The sequence below is a fragment of the Montipora capricornis genome, chromosome 1 (assembly GCF_036669925.1).
Source record: "Montipora capricornis isolate CH-2021 chromosome 1, ASM3666992v2, whole genome shotgun sequence".
Classification (NCBI taxonomy): domain Eukaryota; kingdom Metazoa; phylum Cnidaria; class Anthozoa; order Scleractinia; family Acroporidae; genus Montipora; species Montipora capricornis.
The window spans coordinates 24,205,803-24,230,802 of NC_090883.1; the positions used below are offsets into that span (position 1 = coordinate 24,205,803).

A 25,000-nucleotide genomic window follows, 5' to 3' on the forward strand; every position below is an offset into this window, starting at 1 on the left:
CAAGCGGAGGAGCATTACGCTCAAATAGAGAAAGAACTTCTTGCAGTCGTATTTGGCTGCGAGAGATTTAACCATTATGTTTATGGGCGGCCAGTGGATGTGGAGTCAGACCATAAGCCTTTACTGTATGTTAACAAGGAGCCGCTGACCAAAGTATCTCCAAGGCTTCAACGCCTGCTTCTCAGACTGCAGAAGTACGAAGTTAACATCACCTATGTCCCCGGCAAGTACATGTATGTTGCAGATACACTATCAAGAGCTTACTTGGATGAACCACCCTCGTAGCAAGAATTAAGTGATGACATGGGAGTAATCGTTCACAGCCTCGTGGAACGTCTTCCTATGACTAAAGAGAAGCTTGCCCAGATGAAAGCAGCAACAGCTCAAGATGAAATCCTTCAGATGTTAAGTAAAGTTGAAAGGAATGGTCGGCCATCCCACAAAAGCAAATTACCTGCTTCCGTTGCCTACTACTGGAATTTGCGAGCTGAAATTCATGAAGCTGAAGGTCTGTTATTCCTTAATTGGTGAGAAGGTCATCATCCCTAGAGATAAGACAGGATGTTCTAAACTGCATACATGAGAGTCACCTTGGTATGGAGAAATGCAAGTCAAGGGCTAGAGCTGTCGTTTATTGGCCCGGTATGTCTACTGCAATTGAAAGGATGATCTCCAAGTGCTCTGTATGTCTTAAGTACCAAAGAGAGAATCAAAAGGAGCCCTTATTACCCCATGAAGTCCCTCAGAGGCAATGGCAGAAGCTAGGTGCAGACATATTTGAACTGAACTCTAAGTCGTATTTACTTGTTGTTGATTATTATTCTAAGTACCCTGAACTTTGTCTCCTAAGAGACAAGACAGCTGGTTCTGTTATAACTGGTATGAAATCTATGTATGCCCGGCATGGAATTCCAGATGAAGTTATTGCCGATAACATGCCCTTTTCAAGCAAGGAATTCCATCAGTTTGCAAAGGATTGGGGATTTGAAGTCACCACCTCGAGTCCCACATACCCACAGTCAAATGGGATGAGTGAAAGAGCGATACAAACCATCAAGAAGGTGCTTAGGAAAGCATTTGAAGATGAAAATGACCCGTACATAGCTCTCCTGGAGTACAGGAACACTCCAGTCTCAGGACTAAAGGAGTCCCCTGCACAATTGCTGATGAGTCGCATGTTGAAGTCCAAGTTGCCTTCTACTGTATCCCTCTTGAGGCCTCAAGTGGTTCACAATGCCTATGACAAGCTCAAGGAGCGTAGGGATAAACAGAAGATGTACTACGATCACGGTGTAAGGCGGTTACCTGAAATCAAGCCACATGCAACAGTGCGTATACGAATGGGAAAGACCTGGGAGCCTGCAACAGTTACTGCCCAGCATGCTGCTCCTAGATCCTATGTAGTCTCAACACCTGACGGCACTACCTACCGTCGCAATCGTCGACATTTGTTGCTGACAAATGAGCCCCCAGTCGTGAGTACGGGACCACCCCTAGATGAAGCGGTGATACCGCCTGTCTCTGCCACACCCGCGGTTCCTGTTAGTAATGCTGAATCGGCCCTGCCTGCTGCCAATGAAAGCAGCCCTCTGCCAACACAAGCAAAGTGTACCTCCAGTGGCCGTATTGTGAGATCGCCAGCAAGATACAAGAACTATGTTATGAACTGAACTGTTCTCTTACAGTAAACAATGCAAACATTCTAGGAAAGTTCATTTTATTGACTCATGCTTAATGAGTGGTTGATCATTCATTCCAGGTTTATCTTGTTTAAAAAAAAAGGGAGGTGTCATGATTAATTGCATAATTAGAATACATTATCATAGCCTCCACGTGCTTGTAAGAACTTAGGCTTATGCAATAAACCTTGTTGTTGTTAACATGTCGTTTGTGTGTGAGTGAACATTATACTTTCATTCAAACCAAACAAACAACAGATGGGCCTGTTAGCGAAATTAGCTTCAGAAAGCGTGGGCGACCTGCATTACTGCCTGAAGACCTTATGAAAAAGACCATCGAAACGATACAAGCCCTGCGACTAAAAGGTGCCCCGGTAACAGCTGCCGTGATAAATGCTATTGCCAAAGGAATAGTTATGGCCAATGACCGTACCATATTGGTTGAGCACGGGGGCTACTTGAGCCTTAGTTATGACTGGGGTCGGAATGTCCTCTACCGCATGGAGAGAGAAGGCAAGAAGATGACAATGAGAATGGCTACCACTGAGAAGATACCCGTGGCCCCGGGACTCTTGAAGGAAGCGAAACTGTCGTTCCAGCGAAAGATCAAAACCCTACAAGCCATACACAGTGTGCCAGAAGATCTGATTCTCAATTTCGATCAAACCCCATTGTCCTATGTCTGTTCCGCAAGTCACACCCTCCATAAAAAGGGGGAAAAGAGTGTGCCACTTGTGGGAAAGGGGAAAAAGAAGCAGATTACTGAAACTTTCACGGTAACAATGTCAGGTCTTTTTCTCCCGATGCAGCTAATTTACGAGGGTAAGTTTCTGAAAAGAAAGTTTCAGGAGTGGTATGCAACGGAAATCGCAAAGCAGGTCGACAAAGGTGTTGATGTACACTCCATTGATGTCAGCACTAAGTTATCTGTAATGAAGCCGATTCACGCCCGCTGGCTTGTTGGTTTGTACGACTACCTCCGAAACAAACCAGATGTGGTAAGGAAGGGTTTTGAGATGGCAGGCATAGTGGAGGCTTTCACTAAAGTACTGGAACCAGAAGATCTTTTTGAAGATCTTGTCTCAGATCAAAGTTAAGCCACATTAAGCTTCAAAGCCCTTAGTTCCCTTTCTGGACCGAACTCTATAGTTGAGACACTGCTTGACAGGGGCGTAGCCAGGATTTCTAGGATGGGGGGTTCCAAATTGGTTCCAACGAAAACGGTTGGTCTAAAAATACAAGACTTTGGCGTTTACGCTATGTAAACATAAGACGCCTTGGTTTCCGTTGACCGAACGTGTTTATCGCTTCCTCGATATTTATCACTCGGTGGTAATTGATGCTCATCAACGCCAGCCCAGCCTCTCGCTCGCTTGACATTGTCGACCTCAGGTATGTTTTTAACCTTCTTCGTGTACTGAATGAGCGTTCACATTCAGCTGACGTTATCGGCAACGTGCACAACATGCAGATCAAAGTGTGGATGTTAGGAAAGAATCGCATACACCTTATTCCAAAATGGCAGCCATTTTGGTATTCTTTTGTTTCATTGTAAACTGGCCCTTTTGGCCTCGCTTTCAAACGTAGAATTCAAAAGAATATTTAACCTTGAACGAGGCCTACAGGGCCACTTGTAATCAAACAAAAGAATACTAAAATGGGGGCCATTTTGGAGTAAGGTGTATGCTGCGAGTGTCTGAACTGCACTGGTGGGGAGGTCGGCATCCTCAGTGCTGCACCACTTTCTCTTCCATCGCAGGAGCTCAACATCAACCACATCAGGACAAGGAAGGTCGTTCTCATAAAACTCCAGCGCTGCTTCAATGTCAGTATTTCTGTCTCATGTCTCCGAAAATGCAAGTAAAACGCAGATAGACAACACAATGACGTTCACTGTGCTTATTGTAAGCATAGAACAAAACGAAGAATTTTAGGAATCGAGAGTCCATTACACTCTTGCTGGGATAAAATCACTGTTATAAATAGGAGAGGGGGGGTTCCGGAACCCCTGGAACCCTCCCCTGGCTACGCCCCTATTGAGGCATAGGCTTGATTGAGTTTGTGTTATTTTCTCGTTGGTGTATCCGGCTGTAAAACCTTGAAGGTACAGTAAAACTATCATTTTCACAGATTTTATTTCAGTCTAATTCATGTTTTTTAGTCGTAAATTTACTTTAGACATGTTTCAGCGCAGTGTCCGAAATTTTTGTCCGAAATGAGGGAAAAAGTGTCCGAAAGTTAAACGTCCGAAATTTTAACGTCCGGAATTTTTTGCAAGTAATGTAGTCGACTTTTCAGTTCAATTATCTGGAGTCTTCGTTTTCCAAATACGGCCAGTGTGTATGGAAAACGGAGACCTTTCGGAAATGTATCCGTTTGCATGTGACTCGACAGTGTGCCAGAGGGATGTGAAGTGACGAAGTCGATGAAACAAACGTTACTTGTTCGTCTAGACAGCAACGAAAAAAGACCTTTCCTTTTCATTTGTACACCGCCTGTTCAATGTTATGTCAACAAGTATGAGACCTTGACTACAGTCATTGGTGGACGTAACGGAAATTTGATATGAAGCATCGCGCTCCAAGAAGCTTGGTTGAACTGAGCTTACTGAACTTAGGTTTTCACGTTGGCACATAGAGCTGTTAGCATTTTGCGTCTTGACAGACGCGGTTTCAAGGATGGAGTTCACGGTTGTACGCATTTTCTTCGTCTTGACTGCCTTTTTATTTCTAATTGAAGCGCAGCATGGCCAGATTGGCGGCGGCGGCGGGAGTTCGAAGACACGTAAGCTGAATTATTAGCGAATGGCAATAATCGAGGTTTTGTATTCATAAACCTTGATCTCTGTTTCCTTTGAATTCTTCCAAATATTTTGCTATATTTATACGATCAATGCTGAGAAGCCAAGCTAGAGACTTCATCCGATAGCTCGTGCATGGCATAACTTTTCACTTGATTTAATATTTTGATATCGGTATTTAGTAAAATCCAACTAGTGGTCTATTATCAATGCTGTGTTCTGATTGGTTGAGCTACTAGTAGGCTATTTGTTATAGCCCACTAGTAGCGAAAAGCGCTGGCTTTGAAAACCAAAACAATTAAAGTCTAGCTTTAACTAGCGAAAGATGTTTTGTTTCGAAATTTTTTTGACCAACTAGTTGGATTTTACTAAAACAATTATTCCTCTCGCCCTCATGGCCTCTGAGACAATAGCCCATTCGGCCTTCGGCCTCATGGGCTATTGACTCAGAGCCCATTCGGGCTCGAGGAATAATTGTTAATTATATTCATGTTACGTTGAGGGTTATGGGATTCGGTTATTTTATCACATAAACCGTAAAATTTATATTAGCTCAGAATAATATGTATCTTCCACGGTAAACTGTGTCAATTACAAAGCAGATAAGGTATGTGAAAAGTTTTTTAGACTGAGAAAGTCGGTCTTTGTGCAGCCATGCAAATAATACTGCCTGTGTTCTCAAAAATCCCTGCGAAAAACAAACCACACTCAATTAAACTCTCTAGTAGGATGAAATGTCATGTCTTTTTTCCGAGAAGCATCAGGGAAAATGTTTTTTCAAGTTTTCATGTGGAAAAAAGTGATTCTATCACGTAGTTCTTGACTAAGATAATACTCCTTTGTAACTTGTTGGCCTCGAGCCCTGAAATTTTATTGAACTGAAGGGTTGCTGGAAGAAAGATAAAATTTGGTTAATTTAATGGTATATCCTAGCGAGATACTGCACTGCAACGTCTGTCACGTCGAAGAAATCTTTTTTTCCCCATTTTTCTCGAGATATTGTCTTCAATACATTTTTAAGAAAAATGCTAGGAAATTCTATACCGGAAGCCATTTGTGACGACATGCGATGGGTGACATCAGCTCACTGCTTGCTGTTTTTCGCTCAAAGGTCGGCGAAGCGAATGGCGTAAGTCTCGGCCTTTTTCGACTTCGTTATGTTTCGGATGCAAGGGGAAAAATCGGGGGAAAATGCACAGCGCGCTGGAAAAAAGGAGGAAAAATCTTTTGTTTTGACCTTCAAACAAGTTCGAGCATTTCTCACTGCTAAGCCATGCAATTAATTGACCTTTTGACATCCACTCGTTCAAGAATGCTTCATTTATTGGTAAGTTGGTTATTAATAAACTGTACTGGATTGTTTTCAAGGAGAATATACAAGATTCACCCACAAATTGAATCTATTAACGAGAAAAGTCTTCGCAAACTGAAGCAGGGCTTCGTAAGGCCACTTAATTAATATTTTTCAGTAGCTAGCGCTCTGCAGCTGCCGTTACGAGAACGGCCGAGTATTCCGCAGTTTTACTCCTTATTGAGGTAGATTTTATAGTGCTGCAAAAGCAGCTGCAGATCGTCACACGCCCCATGTAGCTCATTTGCCTAGCATGCGAACGTTTCAATATACTGCAGATATTAAGTTATTAGTATGATATCAGATGTGCTGAGCTCTAATAAACTTGAATCTTCCCTATGAGAATCAATTTGTACATTGTAGCAGCAACAACACAGTTCATGTATTAATTATCAGGTCTACACTGTAGTCACATTTCTAATCTTATGAAGAACAATGTACCCTCTCAAGAAAAATTGTTTCATATTTAAACTGAATGTTTTCCAGGTCCAGGCATATGCCCAGAATGGGAAAGTGCAGAGTGCCCAGAGGATATGGTCAATTTTTGTACTGAAGGAGATGATAGCGACTGTCCCTATGGCTACAAATGTTGTTTTACTGGGTGTGAATTTGATTGTTTAGGTGAGTTGTTGAGTCGTCACATCATCGTCATCATCATAATCATTATCATCCCTCTGTTATAAATCACTGCTCAAGCCATGCCATGTGCTTTTGGAATAGGTTTCACATGACGTCAACATGCACAAATTACCTCAACAGACTTAAATGTACGTAGGAGTAGCATGTATAATTGTAGAATAATTACATCTGCGCACTCTTCAGCAACCTTTAAACTAGAATTCGTTTCCAACCAGTATTTAAAAAATAGAAAACATGTACCGTGTTTCTATCGAGTTATAGAAACACGAGTGAAAGTTTGGGAGAACGAGAAATGCTGTGGGAACACGAGCCACAGGGAGTGTTTCCACAGCTTTTTCGAGTTCTCCCAACCTTTCACTCGTGTTTCTATAACTCGATAGAGACACGGAGTACACGTTTTCTATTTCTTTTAGAAAACAACGCGACTAGAAAAAGGAAAACAACTTGTTAACTCTAATTATCAAAATGTAAATTCTCTTTGCTCGTGCTAGTTCTGTGTCTCCATCGAGTTATAGAAAAACGATTTTTAACCAAACAGCGCTCGTATTTTCTTAGGACTGTTATCTAAATGGCTATATCAAATCAGTGGTTGTGTCATCAATTCTTTTAAAGCATTTTCTTAGAAACAACTTTCTTGTTAACCAGGGGCTTTGATGGAATCTTTTAGTACACATTTACATGAACGCACCAATCAATAATTATTCAAAGCGTAAATGTACATTTTGCAGTCATCAACGTTTCTTCTGTATTTTCCACATTTAGAGGCTTTACCTGCACCTACTCCTGCACCAACTCCGACAAAGGTAATTCCACTTTTATTTGTGTGGTTGGCATTTGAAGTCTGTAGTTTATAAACGGAAGTACGTTTGCTGCAGTGAATTGTATGCAATATTTCCCAAAATCATTTCAACAGATATTTGAGGATTTAACTGATTTATGTGTTTTAAATCGGTCAGTATAAAACAAGGACCGCGGACTGCAGACTGCGGACCCGGACTGCGGACCAGGTATAAAATGCTAACTGAATACAAAACACTGTGAAAAAGACACAGAGCAAAGAAATAGCAATATGCTGACGACATGAAATGAAGTACGAAATGAGAATGGTGGGAAAAATATTTCGCGCCATAATTATCAACCGTTAAACTGGATATTTTTTGGCTTTAAAAAACGACGATCAATAGCTCACTGAAGGTTTTAGTTGAAATTGCAAAACGTTTGTATGGAGGTTGTATTTATCAGAGGTAAGACACGAAAGTAATTTATGAAATCCTTCGCGAGTCACCAGCTTTACGTTTGAAAATCGGTCAGTGTAAAATGAAGACTGCAGACCGGGGGTACAATGCAGACTAAGATAATAATAAGAATGAAAAACAAGTTATAAGGATAAAAGCCAACACAACACAATCGCTTTTTTGCCCTACCGCATGTTATAAATCCGGATTTTCATCGAACTCTGTAAGAATTGAAGCTGTTTGAATCCTTGTTGTTGTGGGAAAAAGTATAGTTTCGTTAAGTGAGTTGCTTTTAGGCAATGAAATCACCACCCCGCTACTGTCCATTTTGCTGCACTGAACACAGTCACCGAGAGTAATTACCTAATAACTCAATTTATTTTGACAGGCATGAGACATAAATAACGTGGATTTTGCAACAATGTAACGTTTCAATCGCTTAAGCCAGCATCACTGAGATGTAAAAATTTCTTAGTTGGATCCTTTCACTCACTTTCGTGTACGTTATGTTTATCCTTCAGTTCAACAGTTCGTTCGTTTTGCATCTGGAAGATGTTATTTTTAATTATAACCCCTCCCTTGGGGTTATCACGCATAGCTTAACCAATGAAATCCCCGTGTCCTAATTGCTCGGAATATATGAAATTCTTTGTGCAGTTCGTTGCACTGAAAAACGACAACCGGGATTACGGTCGTTTACCATTTACTAGCAGAAACCAGTTGCTGCTAGGTTTGTTCAAATGGTAAGCAAATCTCCCGAATGGGAAATTTAGTTGGAAACGGCGTGTACCATTTACAAAATCCGTTCAAGGTTACCGAGAGAGTCTGGAGGGAGTTAAAATCATTGGAGTATGCAAATGTCAATACGTTTCCGTTTAATTTGGGAATTTTGGACTACCTTTCAAGAAATCCCGTTTTCTCAGGAAATTTGTCGTTTGGGAAGACTAAAATAGGCTTACCATTTACATTCCAACCGAAATTTCCGGATTTTTGTGGTAAATGGTGAACAACCTTTTACTCGGTACCTTTCAGGTATTCCGAGTAATAATTGTTGGTTTATATTATCGATCGATATCCCTCGATGTACTGGCGTGAGAAATAACTGAACATTTCAATGCATCTGGAAGCGCAAAAACAAAGCACAGAGGATTTTTCATGGACTAAACCCAAAGGGTGCAGCGACCTGCAGTCATGATAATGTGAGTTGTTGACAGATTTACGTAAAACAGGATTGTCTTTCAAACACTCTTTATTTTAAGCTTATGACTCGTTTTTTATTATAAATATTTATTTTACCACCAGTCTGCATTTTATCCATGGTCTGCAGTCTGCAGTCTGCGTTTTACACTGACCGTTTGAAAATCGAGAAGTGGGAGATGCTGATTTCAACAGAGTTTTGTTTTGATCCGAGACCACACAAAACTAACTGGAAGTGGGGATATATATATATATATATATCGAACATCACGCAAAGCGAAAACAAAACTATCTCGACCCCATCTACAAGCGTTCTTATTCAGAAATATTCAATTATGCGCCTTCCGTGCACATGACGTCATGTGCCGTGTCAATCATTAACATATCTTCTGAACAGATTTCACTGTGATGTTTGGACGGCGGTCTCTAATCTATTCGCAAAATAAATATTTTGTTGCGATTGATACAACTTTTTGTTGACCTCATTGTCGCACGGGTCCGTCTGCAAACAGCACTCGACCAAGAGAACAACTCTTATAGTCCGTGTCCTGATTTACGCGTATACAGTTCTGACTTTATCTGAAGCCTCTTACGCAGACTTTGGAAGTAACAATTGCGTGACGAGCCAAAACACTCTACCATTCGGCCATCCTGGCTCGAACTACGACAACAACAGTCAGAGGACTTTAATATAAAAGATGGAAATATACGTAGAGTTAAAGTTTATGCCAAAATTGTTTCCGTTCTTCCCCATAACAACTTTTCCACTCAAGTGCTTGACTTCATTTGTCAGTTTACAGTATCCCGAATAAGTGCTCCAGCGCTATAACGACTTGACACTTAAATAAAGTTCCTTTCCTTTCCTTTTCCTTTTTAAATTCGTGGCCGGTAAAGTACAATTTTTGAGATTATCTTCATTACAGGTGTTAACAGTGACCACTGGACCATGGAAACGAGGTAAAAATAGTGTATTTGTTCCGAAGTGGCTAAGCACGTTGTTTTTTACTGATCGAAGGGTATTCTTGCTCAGTGTTTGAGAAAGGAAACGCTGATTGAACGGTTTAAGATGAAACGAAATGACTCATCGAAACATCTTTTGCAGAAACACATGAAAGAGAAACGAAGGTGAGATGTGAAAACATCTTTCCAAGATGACCAAACTTTCGTGCAGTGGTGCACGTAAAGGTCACTTTGTCACGTGCGCGACACGTGAAGATGTGCAATATATCTCGACAATTGACCTTCTGGGGCCGGTTGCTCGAAGCCTGGTAAGCGCCAACCGTTGGTTAAGAGGTACCGAAACCTATAGGTTTCCATGGTATTTATCGCTCGTTACCGCTAACCATGCTTCGAGCAACCCGGGCCTGAGCGCTAGCTTTAACGTGTAGTGTCACGTGACTTTTCATGTAAACAAACCTCGAAAGTTCGGACATTCGAGAAGATCGGACATATAACACATAGTGAGATGGCGTGGCGAGCAGATATGAAATGTTAGTTTCTTTTTGCGTTGGACATGGAAATGATGCAGCAAAGACAGAAGTCACTTCGATGATTAGCATTTGATGTGTGACGCGGTAGTTTTAAAAGTGACTTATTAGCTACATCAGAGACAGTTGTCATTTCCACCGTTTATTGCGAGTTGCAGAATGCTCTCGAGCTCGACTAAAAGGCGTGCTTCCGTTACACGTAAAAACGATTCCCGATTCCCAAAGTCATAGGTAAGAAACTTGAATGGTGATCTGATCAAGTTTTTGCATTTTCCGGCCGAAGGTATAGCAATCGAGAGGCAGAAAACGGAACACGCGGATAATGGCATGACTCATCGCAGTGACTCGTTTGTGTGTTCAAAGGACAGTAAATACACTACTAGTTGTATAGTAAGTAGTCTACCCTTTGTTGTTGAGCTGTAATTATATATCGTGCATACCATTGACCATGGGATCAATGTAGCGTTGAGCCAATACAAACTGAAAAAGTTTCTTCATTGAAGTTGACGAAAACTGAAGAGGTTTTATTTTTATTACATGGAACAGTATTGACCTTCTGTTAATTGGAATGACACATATCTACAGTACTGTTAGGGAGATTTCCCTTAAAAGAAATTATCTACTGATTTTTGGCGAACCATTCTGAAAAAACATTGTCAAATTACCGGTCGTAATTCATGAACAGTTTAAACTCATTATATTGGGTGATGCATCTGTTGCTTCCCACAATTTTTACAGTACTCATTGTTAGCATGAAAGCATGAAATATTCATTTCAAGTACTATTTTGAACTTCTATTATTATTATTATTATTATTATTATTATTATTATTATTATTATTATTATTATTATTATTATTATTATTATTATTATTATTATTATATAAAAGAGGAGAAAGGGAACGACTCTTCTCTAGTTTGGCACACACATTAGAGAAGATTCCTTGTTTCCACACAACAAATTGACAACGTTTTAGCCCACTTATAAACATTTCAAGCTGAACTTGAATTAGTACTTTGAAGTTGCTTTCAATGCAAAACCATGACCATTTGTGTTGCCACAAACCGATCTCTGTTTTTCCAGTAACACTTATATATTCTACAGCAGTGTTTGGACAACCTTTAGAACACTGGCATTTCAGAATCTTATTGCTCGTAATCAAAAAGCCCTTCGTAAAAAAGCCACTTCGTAATCAAAAAGCCCTTTGAGATCAAATCCAGTTTGTGGTGGGTATGGCTCACAACCCGCTTGCATGCATTGGGAGCACTGACTTCATGAAATAGTCCCATTCTCTGGCATTTTAGGGTTCCATTCTTTGTTTTACAATTATGTAGGGATGTTTGTGCTTATGCTATTCTCTATTTTCGAATGCCTTATGAGACATTTTGTTTGCCCCCCAAATTTTGCATAAACTATTGTTTTCAAATGCTCTTGGGGACATTACATATTCCCAAGAGCATTTGAAAACAATAGTTTATGAAAAATTATGGGGGGCAAACAAAGTGTATTAGGGGACATTCAAAAAGAGAGAATGGGCTGTACCAACTTTGTGACATTTTCAGCACTATCAGTTTTTCTTGAGAAGACTCTCTTGCTCTTTGAAACGGTTATGACCCCCAGTCCTCACATTGCCATTGCTTTGTCGTGGTGCTCTCAACGAACTTTAGTTAATTTCTTTATCAGTCTTTTATCACTGAAAGACAACAACTCCCGAAACTTCTTCCGTCGAAATGTTTGCATCAGTCTTAGAAACTCTTGTGGTTTATTCTTAATTCATTAATACCACTCACAAGCTTGCTTTCATTTGATTGAGCGGTTTCATCAACTTGACCTGTCTGCAAGTTCTGTAGTGAAATGAAGTTTTTCTAATAAAGACAAGATAACAGGACTACTAGTAGGTAATTGGCACATTTTTGTGGTAAAAATGTTCAGATATCGCTCCTCATCTGGCAGATTAGTGCCTTCGGGTGAAGGAACACTGATGTACATGAGTATGTGAGTTTAACTTATTTTTGGAAAGGTGTTTTTCCTTCCTCGGTCAACAAATCCTTTTCATGAAGGGCTTCACTTTGGCTACACTCTCATATACATGGACACACTTCACTTTGCAAAGAATCAACGTGTTAAACCGTCTGTAAATAAGCGACAATCATCGAAGGACTTGTAAGCGGCGAGTCCCTGCTTGTATTCAGTACATTCAGTGGAGTGGTACGTTAAATGGTTAAACTGAAATATCGTGGAAGCCGAATGGCGCCGAGGAGATGAAATTGTTCATGATCTTGATTGCATGGAAAATGGATTGGGGCAGAAGTGCAGTTCTTGAGCTTTTGATTGGGATAAATAAATTGTCTGCATCGTCGGTTTTGTCTTTCTACTGATAGCATCCATTGCCAGATTAGCATTATTTGCGCTAGAGGCAATTACCTTGATTAAATTAAAGCGTCATTGCTTCAACTGCAGCGGCGATTTCTATTAGCGAAGACTTCTAAACTCACTCACTGAAACTCCACGCTCCTGCAAATATTTTTTAAGTTCTGCGATATTCATTGTGTAGAAGTCCTTCTTTAATAGGCATCTGCTTAGACATGTTGACCCTGGAACTGTAGCAAACAGGACTGCTTACTGTTGTTAGATGGACTGATTCAGCGTTTTCGAATTGAAGGCTCACTGACAGAGAAGGCTCGATTTACACACACTCAAATCACATTTATTTGGTTTTATTATATGGAGGAGAGTGTTTTACTGGGAACTAAACCACTCGTAGATTCCATACGCCACTACATCCGGGACCCGAGTGGCGTATTTTCCGTATGTCACCTTTGTGAGTGTCGTATCGTTCAATGACGTCACGATTCCCGCCTTTTTTATAAAGCCCAGCCGTACTTGTAAAACTTGACTACTTTGAAACACAATAAAATCGGAATTTATCAATATTTAGTCTCCATATAATAAAAAGAACATTACACGTTGGCTCGAAGATATGAATTTTATGTTCGAGTGGCAAGAACAATATCTCACTCGTTCGCTTCGCTCACTCGTGAGATATTGTTCTTGCCACTCGAACATAAAATTCATATCTTCTCGCCACCGTGTAATATCCTCTATTTATTACTGACCTCGAAGTGCACAAATATATGACAATGTAAATACATGAAGGTATTCGTAATAACCAAATGTAAGGAATACATTTCGTTTCCGTCCGCCTAGGGATCGAAGATGTTCAAAAGCTGACTCACTACCGTAAATCCTGTCGAAGACGGAAGTAAGAGTGTAAAACTACCGCGTCACACATCAAATGCTAATCATCGAAGTGACTTGTGTCTTTGTTGCATCATTTCCATGTCCAACGCAAAAAGAAACTAACATTTCCTATCTGCTCGCCACGCCATCTCACTGTGTGTTATATGTCCGATCTTCCCAAATGTCCGAACTTTGGAGGTTTGTTTACACGAAAAGTCACGTGGCACTACACGTGAAAGCTAGCTCAGAAGGTCAATTGAAAATACTTTCAGAAGTACACAAGTTCCTTGAGGATGGCCGTGCCAAATGAATCCATAGCACGACAATCAAATATTTAAAATATACCATTTGTTGTAATTTAAATACTCACAGTAATATGTACCCAATTGTCATGTATATGTTATTTGCCAGCTGAGGCCTTCAAATTGCTGCCCGAGGCCGCAGGCCGAGGGTAGCTTTTTCAAGACCGATGTCACAGTTTTTTGCTATACGGACCGACCCTTTGCTGGTAAATAACTTATTTATTTTTTTCCTCTTTTTCTCCCACCCTCTATGAAATCACTTGTTTTAATTATTGACTCGCACCGCGCTTGATAGTGAATGCAGTATTAAAGGACTTAAAAACTGAACGTTTCAAAGAGAAATATTTTTTATTTGAATTCTATTTCCAAACCTCTTGTCTAATGAAAAATAACCTCTGTATGTAAACGTAGTCGGTTAAAAAAGAAATTGGAAATTTAAGGTCATCACCCAAGTTCAAGGCTAGCATTCCGCCTGCCGTGAGCAAGCCGGATGAGAAAATTCCGCCCGCTCCCCGAACCAATCAGATTGCAGGATTTTTTTAATTCTGCCCACTCACGCATTGAGAAAAAATAAAGAATTATAATTCTCTGTGACCAAATTTTGGAAAGCACCTATCGAAGACTACCCTGGATTCCAGAGGTTATTTTCTCGCCATGAAAAGAGCGACAAAAGAGCGAGTCACGAAGCGGCGAGAAAAACCTCTGGTACAGGCTGTTAACCTTTCTGAACATGCCGCCCCAATCACGTTGCGCTTTCCACTTCCAGAGTCAACTTTTGACCCTGGAGATTTCATTGGTCGATCGAAAAACCGTTTTTTATAAGGATTGCCATTGGTTAAGTCGAGGGGGACGCTCAAACCGGTTTTTCACTGGGTGTAATACAAGAAGACTATGAACGGCACAGTGGCGATCGATAGCGACACGATAATCACAAATTCATGGCTGGCAGATTGAGGTTAATTCGTCTCATTGACGCTGGATGAATGTTTGCTGTTGGGTGGCCTTAGAGGGGGCGTAATCGAACAAGCACTCTGATTTTGTTTGGGAATTTGACGAAGGTGTGACTGAGCTTCTGACATCTTTACACCTCAATGCCTCGAGTCATATTGAAACTGCTCAGGGATTCGACGTAAAGTTCTTTAAATTTTTTCAGTTCTAATTCTAGGACTTGAATGCAATTTTCGTATTTCTCCAATTCACGTTTGGATTTTAACAAATAATAGTGAAACGCTTCGATAAAAAACTCAGAAACGATGTATCCCATAGACTTGAGTACTGGTGAGGTGATTTATGAATTTGTCTCCTTCAACATTCCAAGTTTTTGGTTTATTTCATTGAACAGTTTCGATTTTATTTTTTTTGTTACGTGACAGTGACAACGATTTACTCACTCCATCGTGAGAATTTCCCAGTAGAGTGACCGGTAAACATTGCACAAATATTTTTATCACGTGGATAAAACCGGTTTACTCTGGAAGTCAATCAAAATAAGTTGGTTTGCATGGAAGTGAGGTTTTTAACGGCTTGTACCAGAGGTTTTTCTCGCCGCTTCGTGACTCGCTCTTTTCACAGCGAGAAAATAACCTCTGGAACCCAGGGTAATCGAAGACATAAAGTAAGCAAAATCTATTGTGCAACTTCCAAGTACATTACCAGTATGACTTGGGCTGTATTGAATCTGAAACGTTGTGTTGAACGCTATGACTTCTGCAGGTAATTCTGTTAACATGAAATATGTTTGTCTCAATAAGCTTGATATGGCAGTGTATAGTTCATTTCCTACATTTATAACTGATAATTACAGGGAAGTAATTAATTTCCTGTCATAATTATATAATTCAGCACTTAGTGACATAGCTGCACATTCACTACCAGCATTTGAGCCATACGCTAAAACATCACCTTGACAGTTGTTTTACAAGGATCAATAGGATGTGAACCAGGATTTTTCTCGGTTATGTCCCTGCAAAGGTTGAACTTACATGCAATATGCCATGCGGTGGACCAGACTTTTAACAACAAACTATTTCAAAAAACAAAAAATAGTGTTTCGTTTCCAGAATGGTAAGGGAAGCTAGGAGAAACGATAGAATACTGTAGTGTGGGTCACTTGGCGTGTCATTCTTATTTCGCGTCGTGTATTGAAACTCTCGAGAAATACAGATAGAAATGTGAACGCAAACTCTCTGAACGGTGTTCCTTGGTATCAAAATGCATAATTGGCTTTTAAACGCGTAACGCAAGGCGCAATAGAACGAGAAACCAGACGTTCGTTGCAAACAGCTAGTTGATTTTACTCTAGAAGACAAACTGCCAAGTGAACCTTGGACGGCTGACTGAGGCTTTTATAGCTAGACTCTGTCTATTAAAGTAGCCAGTTGCACAGGTTCTACTATGTAGCAGCAAGAGAAAATGAGGGGACAGAGAGGGAGGCTCAGGGCGTTGGCCGGGATATGTTATGTCCACGAAAGTTATTTTTAGACGAGCGGAAGTCTTTGTTCTAGCGAACGTCTGTCTTCCGAGACGTCCGCATGCAGTCTTGCCTCGCTCTCAGGTTCTTAGTGAAAAGAGAAAAAGACGGCGCACGTGGAACGCTGATGAATATTTATTTTCTTTCAAACATCGGACCCAGGTTGGCCTGCATGCGGACGTCTCGGAAGACTTCCGCTCGTCTAAAAATAACTTTCGTAAACATGACATATCCCAAAGGCTGGACCGGGAGCCTCCCTCTCTGTCTTCTCATTTTCTCTTGGTAGCAGGTAGGCATTACACGTGCTCTTTAGCAATAATGAATGAGGCTGTAACAGATTTGGCCAATGCAGGTGTAAGTTATAATCTGAGATCTAGGAACAAGGTCTTTATGTCCTCGTTTTATTCACAACAAAACCGTTGATTTTATGACCTTGAACGACCGACTACAAAGAACGCGAAGATAACTATCACGACCTGAATAGCCTTTTAGTACGGTCACGCCCTTGCCAGTGGTGCTAATCCACATTCATCTCCGTCATCATCATCAATCAACACAATTGAAAGGTCCTCTTCATTGTCACTAGCGTGTCGTTCTTCATCTGTAGCTGTCGGTGACCGAGGTGATAGATCAAGAAGCTCGTAGTTCTTTTGAATAAGCTCTTTGAGCCGAAGAAGAAGAAACCGCTTGCTGTCTTCAATATTAAACGTAGCTCGGAGGACTATCTCAAGCCCTCTCTTTGCAATTGGAGAAGGCCTGTATCTTTCATCCTCAACTGTTGCATCGATGCTGCCACCGTGATGTAGGAAAAAGTACACAAAACAAGTTATTTCTTGTGGAACTTGGCCTACAACATCAGCTACCAGTTGTTCTTTTCTCTTCATCATCCAGGCGACAGCGTACTGATCAACAAGAAGTGCGTCTGTGTCTCGTTGTCTTTGGCCATACAATCTTTGACCTTTCTTTGGGCTTGGCCAGACAGTTTTACCATAAACATGCCAACCTCGGCTAGCGATCAGGTGCTTGAAGACAATTTCCATTTGTCTTTAAAGTTGAATAATTCGAAATTCTCGAATTTCGCTCGTTTTACTGTCGTTGTACATTCACAGCCTAAATTGCGAAATGACATTCTTGGGGTATTTATTGCGACATGCTCTGGGGACTTTCCCGCCGGCTTTTCACGTCTTGGCGCCATTCACGACTTTGTCAGTAGGTTTGAGCGAACCTTATTTTGTATTGTTCGAAAGTTTTCCTTGATCAGTTTTATTTCAGAGATGTTTATTTTAAATTGTTTTCAAAAGGCACCGAAAACCCCTCTACAAGCAATTTCATCGGCACCGACAGAAGAAGATAGAATGGACGTTGTAAACCTCACTGCAGGAGAAACCGAAGAAGTAACAAAAGAATTCACTGGGCTAGAAAACAAAGGTACAAAGCGAGGGAAATACATCAAGTGGTCAGCCGAGGAAAGAGCAGAAATAGGTCAGCATGCTGTAAGGCACGAAGTCAATCAGACAGTGCGTCTGTTGAAAGGAAAATATCCTCGACTTACTAAGCAAACGGTCAGTGATTTCAAGAAAGCTTTCATTCAAACCAAATAAACAACAGATGGGCCTGTTAGCGAAATTAGCTTCAGAAAGCGTGGGCGACCTGCATTACAACCTGAAGACCTTATGAAAAAGACCATCGAAACGATACAAGCCCTGCGACTAAAAGGTGCCCCGGTAACAGCTGCCGTGATAAATGCTATTGCCAAAGGAATAGTTATGGCCAATGACCGTACCATATTGATTGAGCACGGGGGCTACTTGAGCCTTAGTTATGACTGGGGTAGGTATGTCCTCTACCGCATGGAGAGAGAAGGCAAGAAGATGACAATGAGAATGGCTGCCACTGAGAAGATACCCGTGGCCCCGGGAGTCTTGAAGGAAGCGAAACTGTCGTACCAGCGAAAGATAAACACCCTACAAGCCATAAAAACTGTGCCAGCAGATCTAATTCTCAATTTCTTTCAAACCCCATTGTCCTATATCTGTTCCGCAAGTCACACCCTCCATAAAAATGGGGAAAAGAGCGTGCCACTTGTGGGAAAGGGAAAAAGGAGCTGATTACTGGAACTTTCACGGTAACAATGTCAGGTCTTTTTCTTCCGATGCAGCTAATTTACGAGGGTAAGAGCCCGCGATGCCTTCCACAAGGAATCACTTTTCCGGAAAACTTTAACTTGACTTTCACTCCAAACCATTGGAGCAATGAAGACAAAGTGATTGAGCACTTGGAGAAGGTTGTTTTTTGTCGTGGAGAAACGCAAAGAGCTTTCCCTTCCTGATGAGCAGATATGATCATTATGACCAACTATTTCCAGCCGCTCGACTTGACAGTAAATGGTCCTGCCAAGCAGTTTCTGAAAGGAAAGTTTCAGGAGTGGTATGCAACGGAAATCGCAAAGCAGGTCGACAAAGGTGTTGATGTACACTCCTCTGATGTCACCACTAAGTTATCTGTAATGAAGCCGATTCACGCCCGCTGGCTTGTTGGTTTGTACGACTACCTCCGAAACAAACCAGATGTGGTAAGGAAGGGTTTTGAGATGGCAGGCATAGTGGAGGCTTTCACTAAAGTACTGGAACCAGAAGATCCTTTTGAAGATGTTGTCTCAGATCATTAAGCTACATTAAGCTTCAAAGCCCTTAGTTCCCTTTCTGGACCGAACTCTATAGTTGAGACACTGCTTGATGCATAAGCTTGATTGAGTTTGTGTTATTTTCTCGTTGGTGTATCCGGCTATAAAAACTTGAAGGTACAGTAAAACTATCATTTTCACAGATTTTATTTCAGTCTAATTCATGTTTTTTAGTCGTAAATTTACTTTAGACATATTTCAGTGCAGTGTCCAAAATTTTTGTCCGAAAATTGTGCGAAATGAGGGAAAAAGTGTCCGAAAGTTAAACGTCCGAGATTTTTTGCAAGTAATGTAGTTGAATTTTCAGTTCAATTATCTGGAGTGTTCGTTTTTCAAATACGGCCAGTGTGTATGGAAAACGGAGACCTTTCAGAAATTTATCCCTTTGCATGTGACTCGACAGTGTGCCAGAGGGATGTGAAGTGACAAAGTCGATGAAACAAACGTTACTTGTTCGTCTAGACAGCAACGAAAAAAGACCTTTCCTTTTCATTTTCCGTCTTGACAGACGCGGTTTCAAGGATGGCGTTCACGGTTGTACTCATTTTCTTCGTCTTGAGTGCCTTTTTATTTCCAGTTGAAGCGCAGCATGGCGGGATGGGCGGCGGCGGCGGGAGTCCGAAGACACGAAGCTGAATTATTAGCGAATGGCAATAATCGAGGTTTTGTATTTATAAACCTTGATCTCTGTTTCCTTTGAATTCTTCCTAATATTTTGCTATATTTATACGATCAATGCTGAGAAGCAAAGCTGGAGACTTCATCCGATAGCTCGTGCATGGCATAACTTTTCACTTGATTTAATATTTTGATATCGGTATTTATATTCATGTTACGTTGAGGGTTATGGGATTTGGTTATTTTATCACATAAACCGTAAAATTTATATTAGCTCAGAATAATATGTATTTTCCACGGTAAACTGTGTCAATTACAAAGCAGATAAGGTATGTGAAAAGTTTTTTAGACTGAGAAAGTCGGTCTTTGTGCAGCCATGCAAATAATACTGCCTGTGTTCTCAAAAATCCCCGCGAAAAACAAACCACACTCAATGAAAATCTCTAGTAGGATGAAATGTCATGTCTTTTTTCCGAGAAGCATCAGGGAAAATGTTTTTTCAACTTTTCATGTGGAAAAAAGTGATTCTATCACGTAGTTCTTGACTAAGATAATACTCCTTTGTAACTTGTTGGCCTCGAGCCCTGAAATTTTATTGAACTGAAGGGTTGCTGGAAGAAAGATAAAATTTGGTTAATTTAATGGTATATCCTAGCGAGATACTGCACTGCAACATCTTTCACGTTGAAGAAATCCTTTTTTCCCCATTTTTCTCGAGATATTGTCTTCAATACATTTTTAAGAAAAATGCTAGGAAATTCTATACCGGAAGCCATTTGTGACGACATGCGATGGGTGACATCAGCTCACTGCTTGCTGTTTTTCGCTCAAAGGTCGGCGAAGCGTATGGCGTAAGTCTCGGCCTTTTTCGACTTCGTTATGTTTCGGATGCAAGGGGAAAAATCGGGGGAAAATGCACAGCGCGCTGGAAAAAAGGAGGAAAAATCTTTTGTTTTGACCTTCAAACAAGTTCGAGCATTTCTTACTGCTAAGCCATGCAATTAATTGACCTTTTGACATCCACTTGTTCAGGAATGCTTCATTTATTGGTAAGTTGATTATTAATAAACTGTACTGGATTGTTTTCAAGGAGAATATACAAGATTCACCCACAAATTGAATCTATTAACGAGAAAAGTCTTCGCAAACTGAAGCAGGGCTTCGTAAGGCCACTTAATTAATATTTTTCAGTAGCTAGCGCTCTGCATCTGCCGCTACGAGAACGGCCGAGTATTCCGCAGTTTTACTCCTTATTGAGGTAGATTTTATAGTGCTGCAAAAGCAGCTGCAGATCGTCACACGCCCCATGTAGCTCATTTGCCTAGCATGCAAACGTTTCAATATACTGCAGATATTAAGTTATTACAAGAGAAAATGAGAAGACAGAGAGGGAGGCTCCCGGTCCAGCCTTTGGGATATGTCATGTTTACGAAAGTTATTTTTAGACGAGCGGAAGTCTTCCGAGACGTCCGCATGCAGGCCAACCTGGGTCCGATGTTTGAAAGAAAATAAATATTCATCAGCGTTCCACGTGCGCCGTCTTTTTCTCTTTTCACTAAGAACCTGAGAGCGAGGCAAGACTGCATGCGGACGTCTCGGAAGACAGACGTTCGCTAGAACAAAGACTTCCGCTCGTCTAAAAATAACTTTCGTGGACATAACATATCCCGGCCAACGCCCTGAGCCTCCCTCTCTGTCCCCTCATTTTCTCTTGGTTATTAGTATGATATTAGATGTGCTGAGCTCTAATAAACTTGAATCTTCCCTATGAGAATCAATTTGTACATTGTAGCAGCAACCACACAGTTCAAGTATTAATTATAAGGTCTACACTGTAGTCACATTTCTAATCTTATGAAGAACAATGTACCCTCTCAAGAAAAATTGTTTCATATTTAAACTGAATGTTTTCCAGGTCCAGGCATATGCCCAAAATTCGAAAGTGCAGAGTGCCCAGAGGATATGGTCGATTTTTGTACTGAAGGAGATGATAGCGACTGTCCCGATGGCTACAAATGTTGTTTTACTGGGTGTGAATTTGATTGTTTAGGTGAGTTGTTGAGTCGTCACATCATCGTCATCATCATAATCATTATCATCCCCCTGTTATAAATCACTGCTCAAGCCATGCCATGTGCTTTTGGAATAGGTTTCACGTGATGTCAACATGCACAAATTACCTCAACAGACTTAAATGTACGTAGGAGTAGCATGTATAATTGTAGAATAATTACATCTGCGCACTCTTCAGCAACCTTTAAACTAGAATTCGTTTCCAACCAGTATTTAAAAAATAGAAAACATGTACCGTGTTTCTATCGAGTTATAGAAACACGAGTGAAAGTTTGGGTTGAACGAGAAATGCTGTGGGAACACGAGCCACAGGCGAGTGTTTCCACAGCTTTTTCGAGTTCTCCCAACCTTTCACTCGTGTTTCTATAACTCGATAGAGACACGGAGTACATGTTTTCTATTTCTTTTAGAAAACAACGCGACTAGAAAAAGGAAAACAACTTGTTAACTCTAATTATCAAAATGTAAATTCTCTTTGCTCGTGCCAGTTCTGTGTCTCCATCGAGTTATAGAAAAACGATTTTTAACCAATCAGGGCACGTATTTTCTTAAGACTGTTTTCTAAATGGCTATATCAAATCAGTGGTTGTGTCATCAATTCTTTTAAAGCATTTTCTTAGAAACAACTTTCTTGTTAACCAGGGGCTTTGATGGAATCTTTTACTTAACATTTACATGAAAGCACCAATCAATAATTATTGAAAGCGTAAATGTACATTTTGCAGCCATCAACGGTTCTTCTGCTTTACCTGGACCTACACCTACACCAACTCCGACAAAGGTAATTCCAGTTTTATTTGTGTGGTTGGCATTTGAAGTCTGTAGTTTACAAACGAAAGTACGTTTGCTGCAGTGAATTGTATGCAATATTTCCCAAAATCATTCCAACAGATATTTGAGGATTTAACTGATTTATGTGTTTTAAATCGGTCAGTATAAAACAAGGACCGCGGACTGCAGACTGCGGACCCGGACTGCGGACCAGGTATAAAATGCTAACTGAATACAAAACACTGTGAAAAAGACACAGAGCAAAGAAATAGCAATAGGCTGACGACATGAAATGAAGTACGAAATGAGAATGGTGGGAAAAATATTTCGCGCCATAATTATCAACCATAGCGTTAAACTGGATATTTTTTGGCTTCTCAAAACGACGATCAATAGCTCACTGAAGGTTTTAGTTGAAATTGCAAAACGTTTGTATGGAGGTTGTATTTATCAGGGGTAAGACACGAAAGTAGCCTGTTCCAGGCTCTCAGATAGTCAAGAAAACAAAAAGAACTGCGTGTGAAAAGCGAGTGGGGGCTTGGTTCGAGGCGAGGCGGGAGAGCCTGTAAGCATCTCTTTAAATTCTTCATTCCGCCCACTTTGCAAATAACCTTTCGCATGTCAAAATGTCAATGTCAAAGTGTTGAAAATGGGCGGCATTGTGTGGTTCCACGCGAGTTCAAGCGCGATTCCTTGATTGTTGTTCAGAGGTGATGCGTTGATTCTCTAAAGGCCATATTTCTAAGTTCTTCAGGTTTTCCAAGAAAAACGTGAAGTGTTTGGGAACGAAGATTTCTAGAGTTTCCCCTATTTAGCGTTATCCGTTTCTTACATTTGGCGGCGAAAATGTTGTGTTGGACGATGTTGCTGCTTCCTTCGAGTTGGACCTTGTGTGGAACGAAAAACCTTCCGTTGTCAATGTAAGGCACTTTTAAGAAAATAACTTTACAAGCGAACGAAGGCATTGTCAAAGCAACCGAGAAACCAGTGTCAAGGAAATCACCGACGGGAGATTTAGCAAATTCGACCAAAAGACACGACCAGTTCGAAAGCTGTGAGTTCCCGACGCTCTGTTGACTTTTCCAAGGAAAACAGAAACCCGACCATTGAAGTTTCTGGCCTAGATGATAAGATGGTCTCATCAATAAACTTCAGCTCTGATGCATCAGGACAACCGATAACGAATGTGAAAGACTGATATTTCATGTGGATGGCTTCAATTGCATTTGCAGTATACAGACACGTAGCCATCACCTTCGCTTCCTGAAAATCGCTTGATCTTTTAAAACTTTAAGACATGCAACGGAAATACAAGCCTCTTTTCGGCAAATTTTTGCGCTTTTTCAAAGTGGTTTTTTCTTTTTGCTCTCATTTTTTCGAAGGCGATGAAGGCAGAAATTTAATTGACCTTAGCTGGTGAATTCGAATACGCAGCCAAGTATTTGCATAAGAAAGAATAACAAATTGTATTTTTCTCGTTCGTCAGAGTTTTCAGAGAGCGCCGTTGAATGCTAACGATTGTGGCGTGCAGGGGACATAATAGTTGTGTGTGTGCGATAAAATTCGAACTATATATCGTACCCGGTGATGCTATATTGTAAGCGGTGTGGAGAGATGTCGTATCACAACATTGAAGCGCTTTCGCAACGCGCGGAAGTAACTGAAAATTTATGCTTTTACCAAAACCAGTTGGAAGCATTGCAAACGGATCTTTTTTTCGACTTAAGTTGAACAGACACAACTTTTGCTCAAATCTGAGGGCTTGTACGTTTGGGAATACTTTAAGATACTCGGCGACAGAGTTGACGTCTTTCTTTCGTGCTCCGCGCAAGTGCTCCGCGCGTGAATCAAAATGATGAGGAAAGTGTTGATGTAAACTGTCAAAATTGACCAATCAGAGGGTATACCAGGAGCTGGTATACTGGAATGAAGAATTTAAAGAGATGCTTACAGGCTCTCCCGACTCGCCTCGACCCAAGCCCCCACTCGCTTTTCACACGCAGTTCTTTTCGTTTTCTTGACTATCTGAGAGCCTGGAACAGGCTAACACGAAAGTAATTTATGAAATCCTTCGCTGGTCACCAGCTTTACGTTTCAAAATCGGTCAGTGTAAAACGCAGACTGCAGACCGGGGGTACAATGCAGACTGAGGGTAAAATAAAATAATAATGAAAAACGAGTTATAAGGATAAAAGCCAACACAACACAACCGCTTTTTTGTCCTACCGCATGTTATAAATCCGGATTTTCATCGAACTCTGTAAGAATTGAAGCTATTTGAATCCTTGTTGTTGTAGGAAAAAGTATAGTTTCTTTAAGTGAGTTGCTTTTAGGCAATGAAATCACCACCCGCTACTGTCCATTTTGCTGCACTGAACAAAGTCACCGAGAGTAATTACCTATAAACTAGACCCTCCGTGAGGGTACACTGGGTTGCCTGTGGTACGTGCACCGT

General features: G+C 40.8%; 1 protein-coding gene across 14 annotated transcripts in view; it reads left to right on the forward strand.

Moving 5' to 3' along the window:
* Positions 1 to 25,000, forward strand: part of LOC138031574 (uncharacterized) — a 91,856-nt gene that overhangs the window by 16,595 nt on the left and 50,261 nt on the right. For 3 of the 14 annotated variants that reach the window (XM_068879302.1, XM_068879264.1, XM_068879339.1), the window contains exons 5-10: positions 6,317 to 6,451; positions 7,232 to 7,272; positions 9,825 to 9,858; positions 21,617 to 21,751; positions 22,500 to 22,555; positions 22,709 to 22,759. In XM_068879302.1, the coding sequence (XP_068735403.1) occupies positions 6,317 to 6,451; positions 7,232 to 7,272; positions 9,825 to 9,858; positions 21,617 to 21,751; positions 22,500 to 22,555; positions 22,709 to 22,759 (452 nt within the window). Of the gene's footprint in view, positions 1 to 4,242; positions 4,464 to 6,316; positions 6,452 to 7,231; positions 7,273 to 9,824; positions 9,859 to 21,616; positions 21,752 to 22,499; positions 22,556 to 22,708; positions 22,760 to 25,000 lie in introns of those variants that run through there. The other 11 variants (XM_068879479.1, XM_068879381.1, XM_068879439.1 and 8 more) reach the window with 6 other exon arrangements.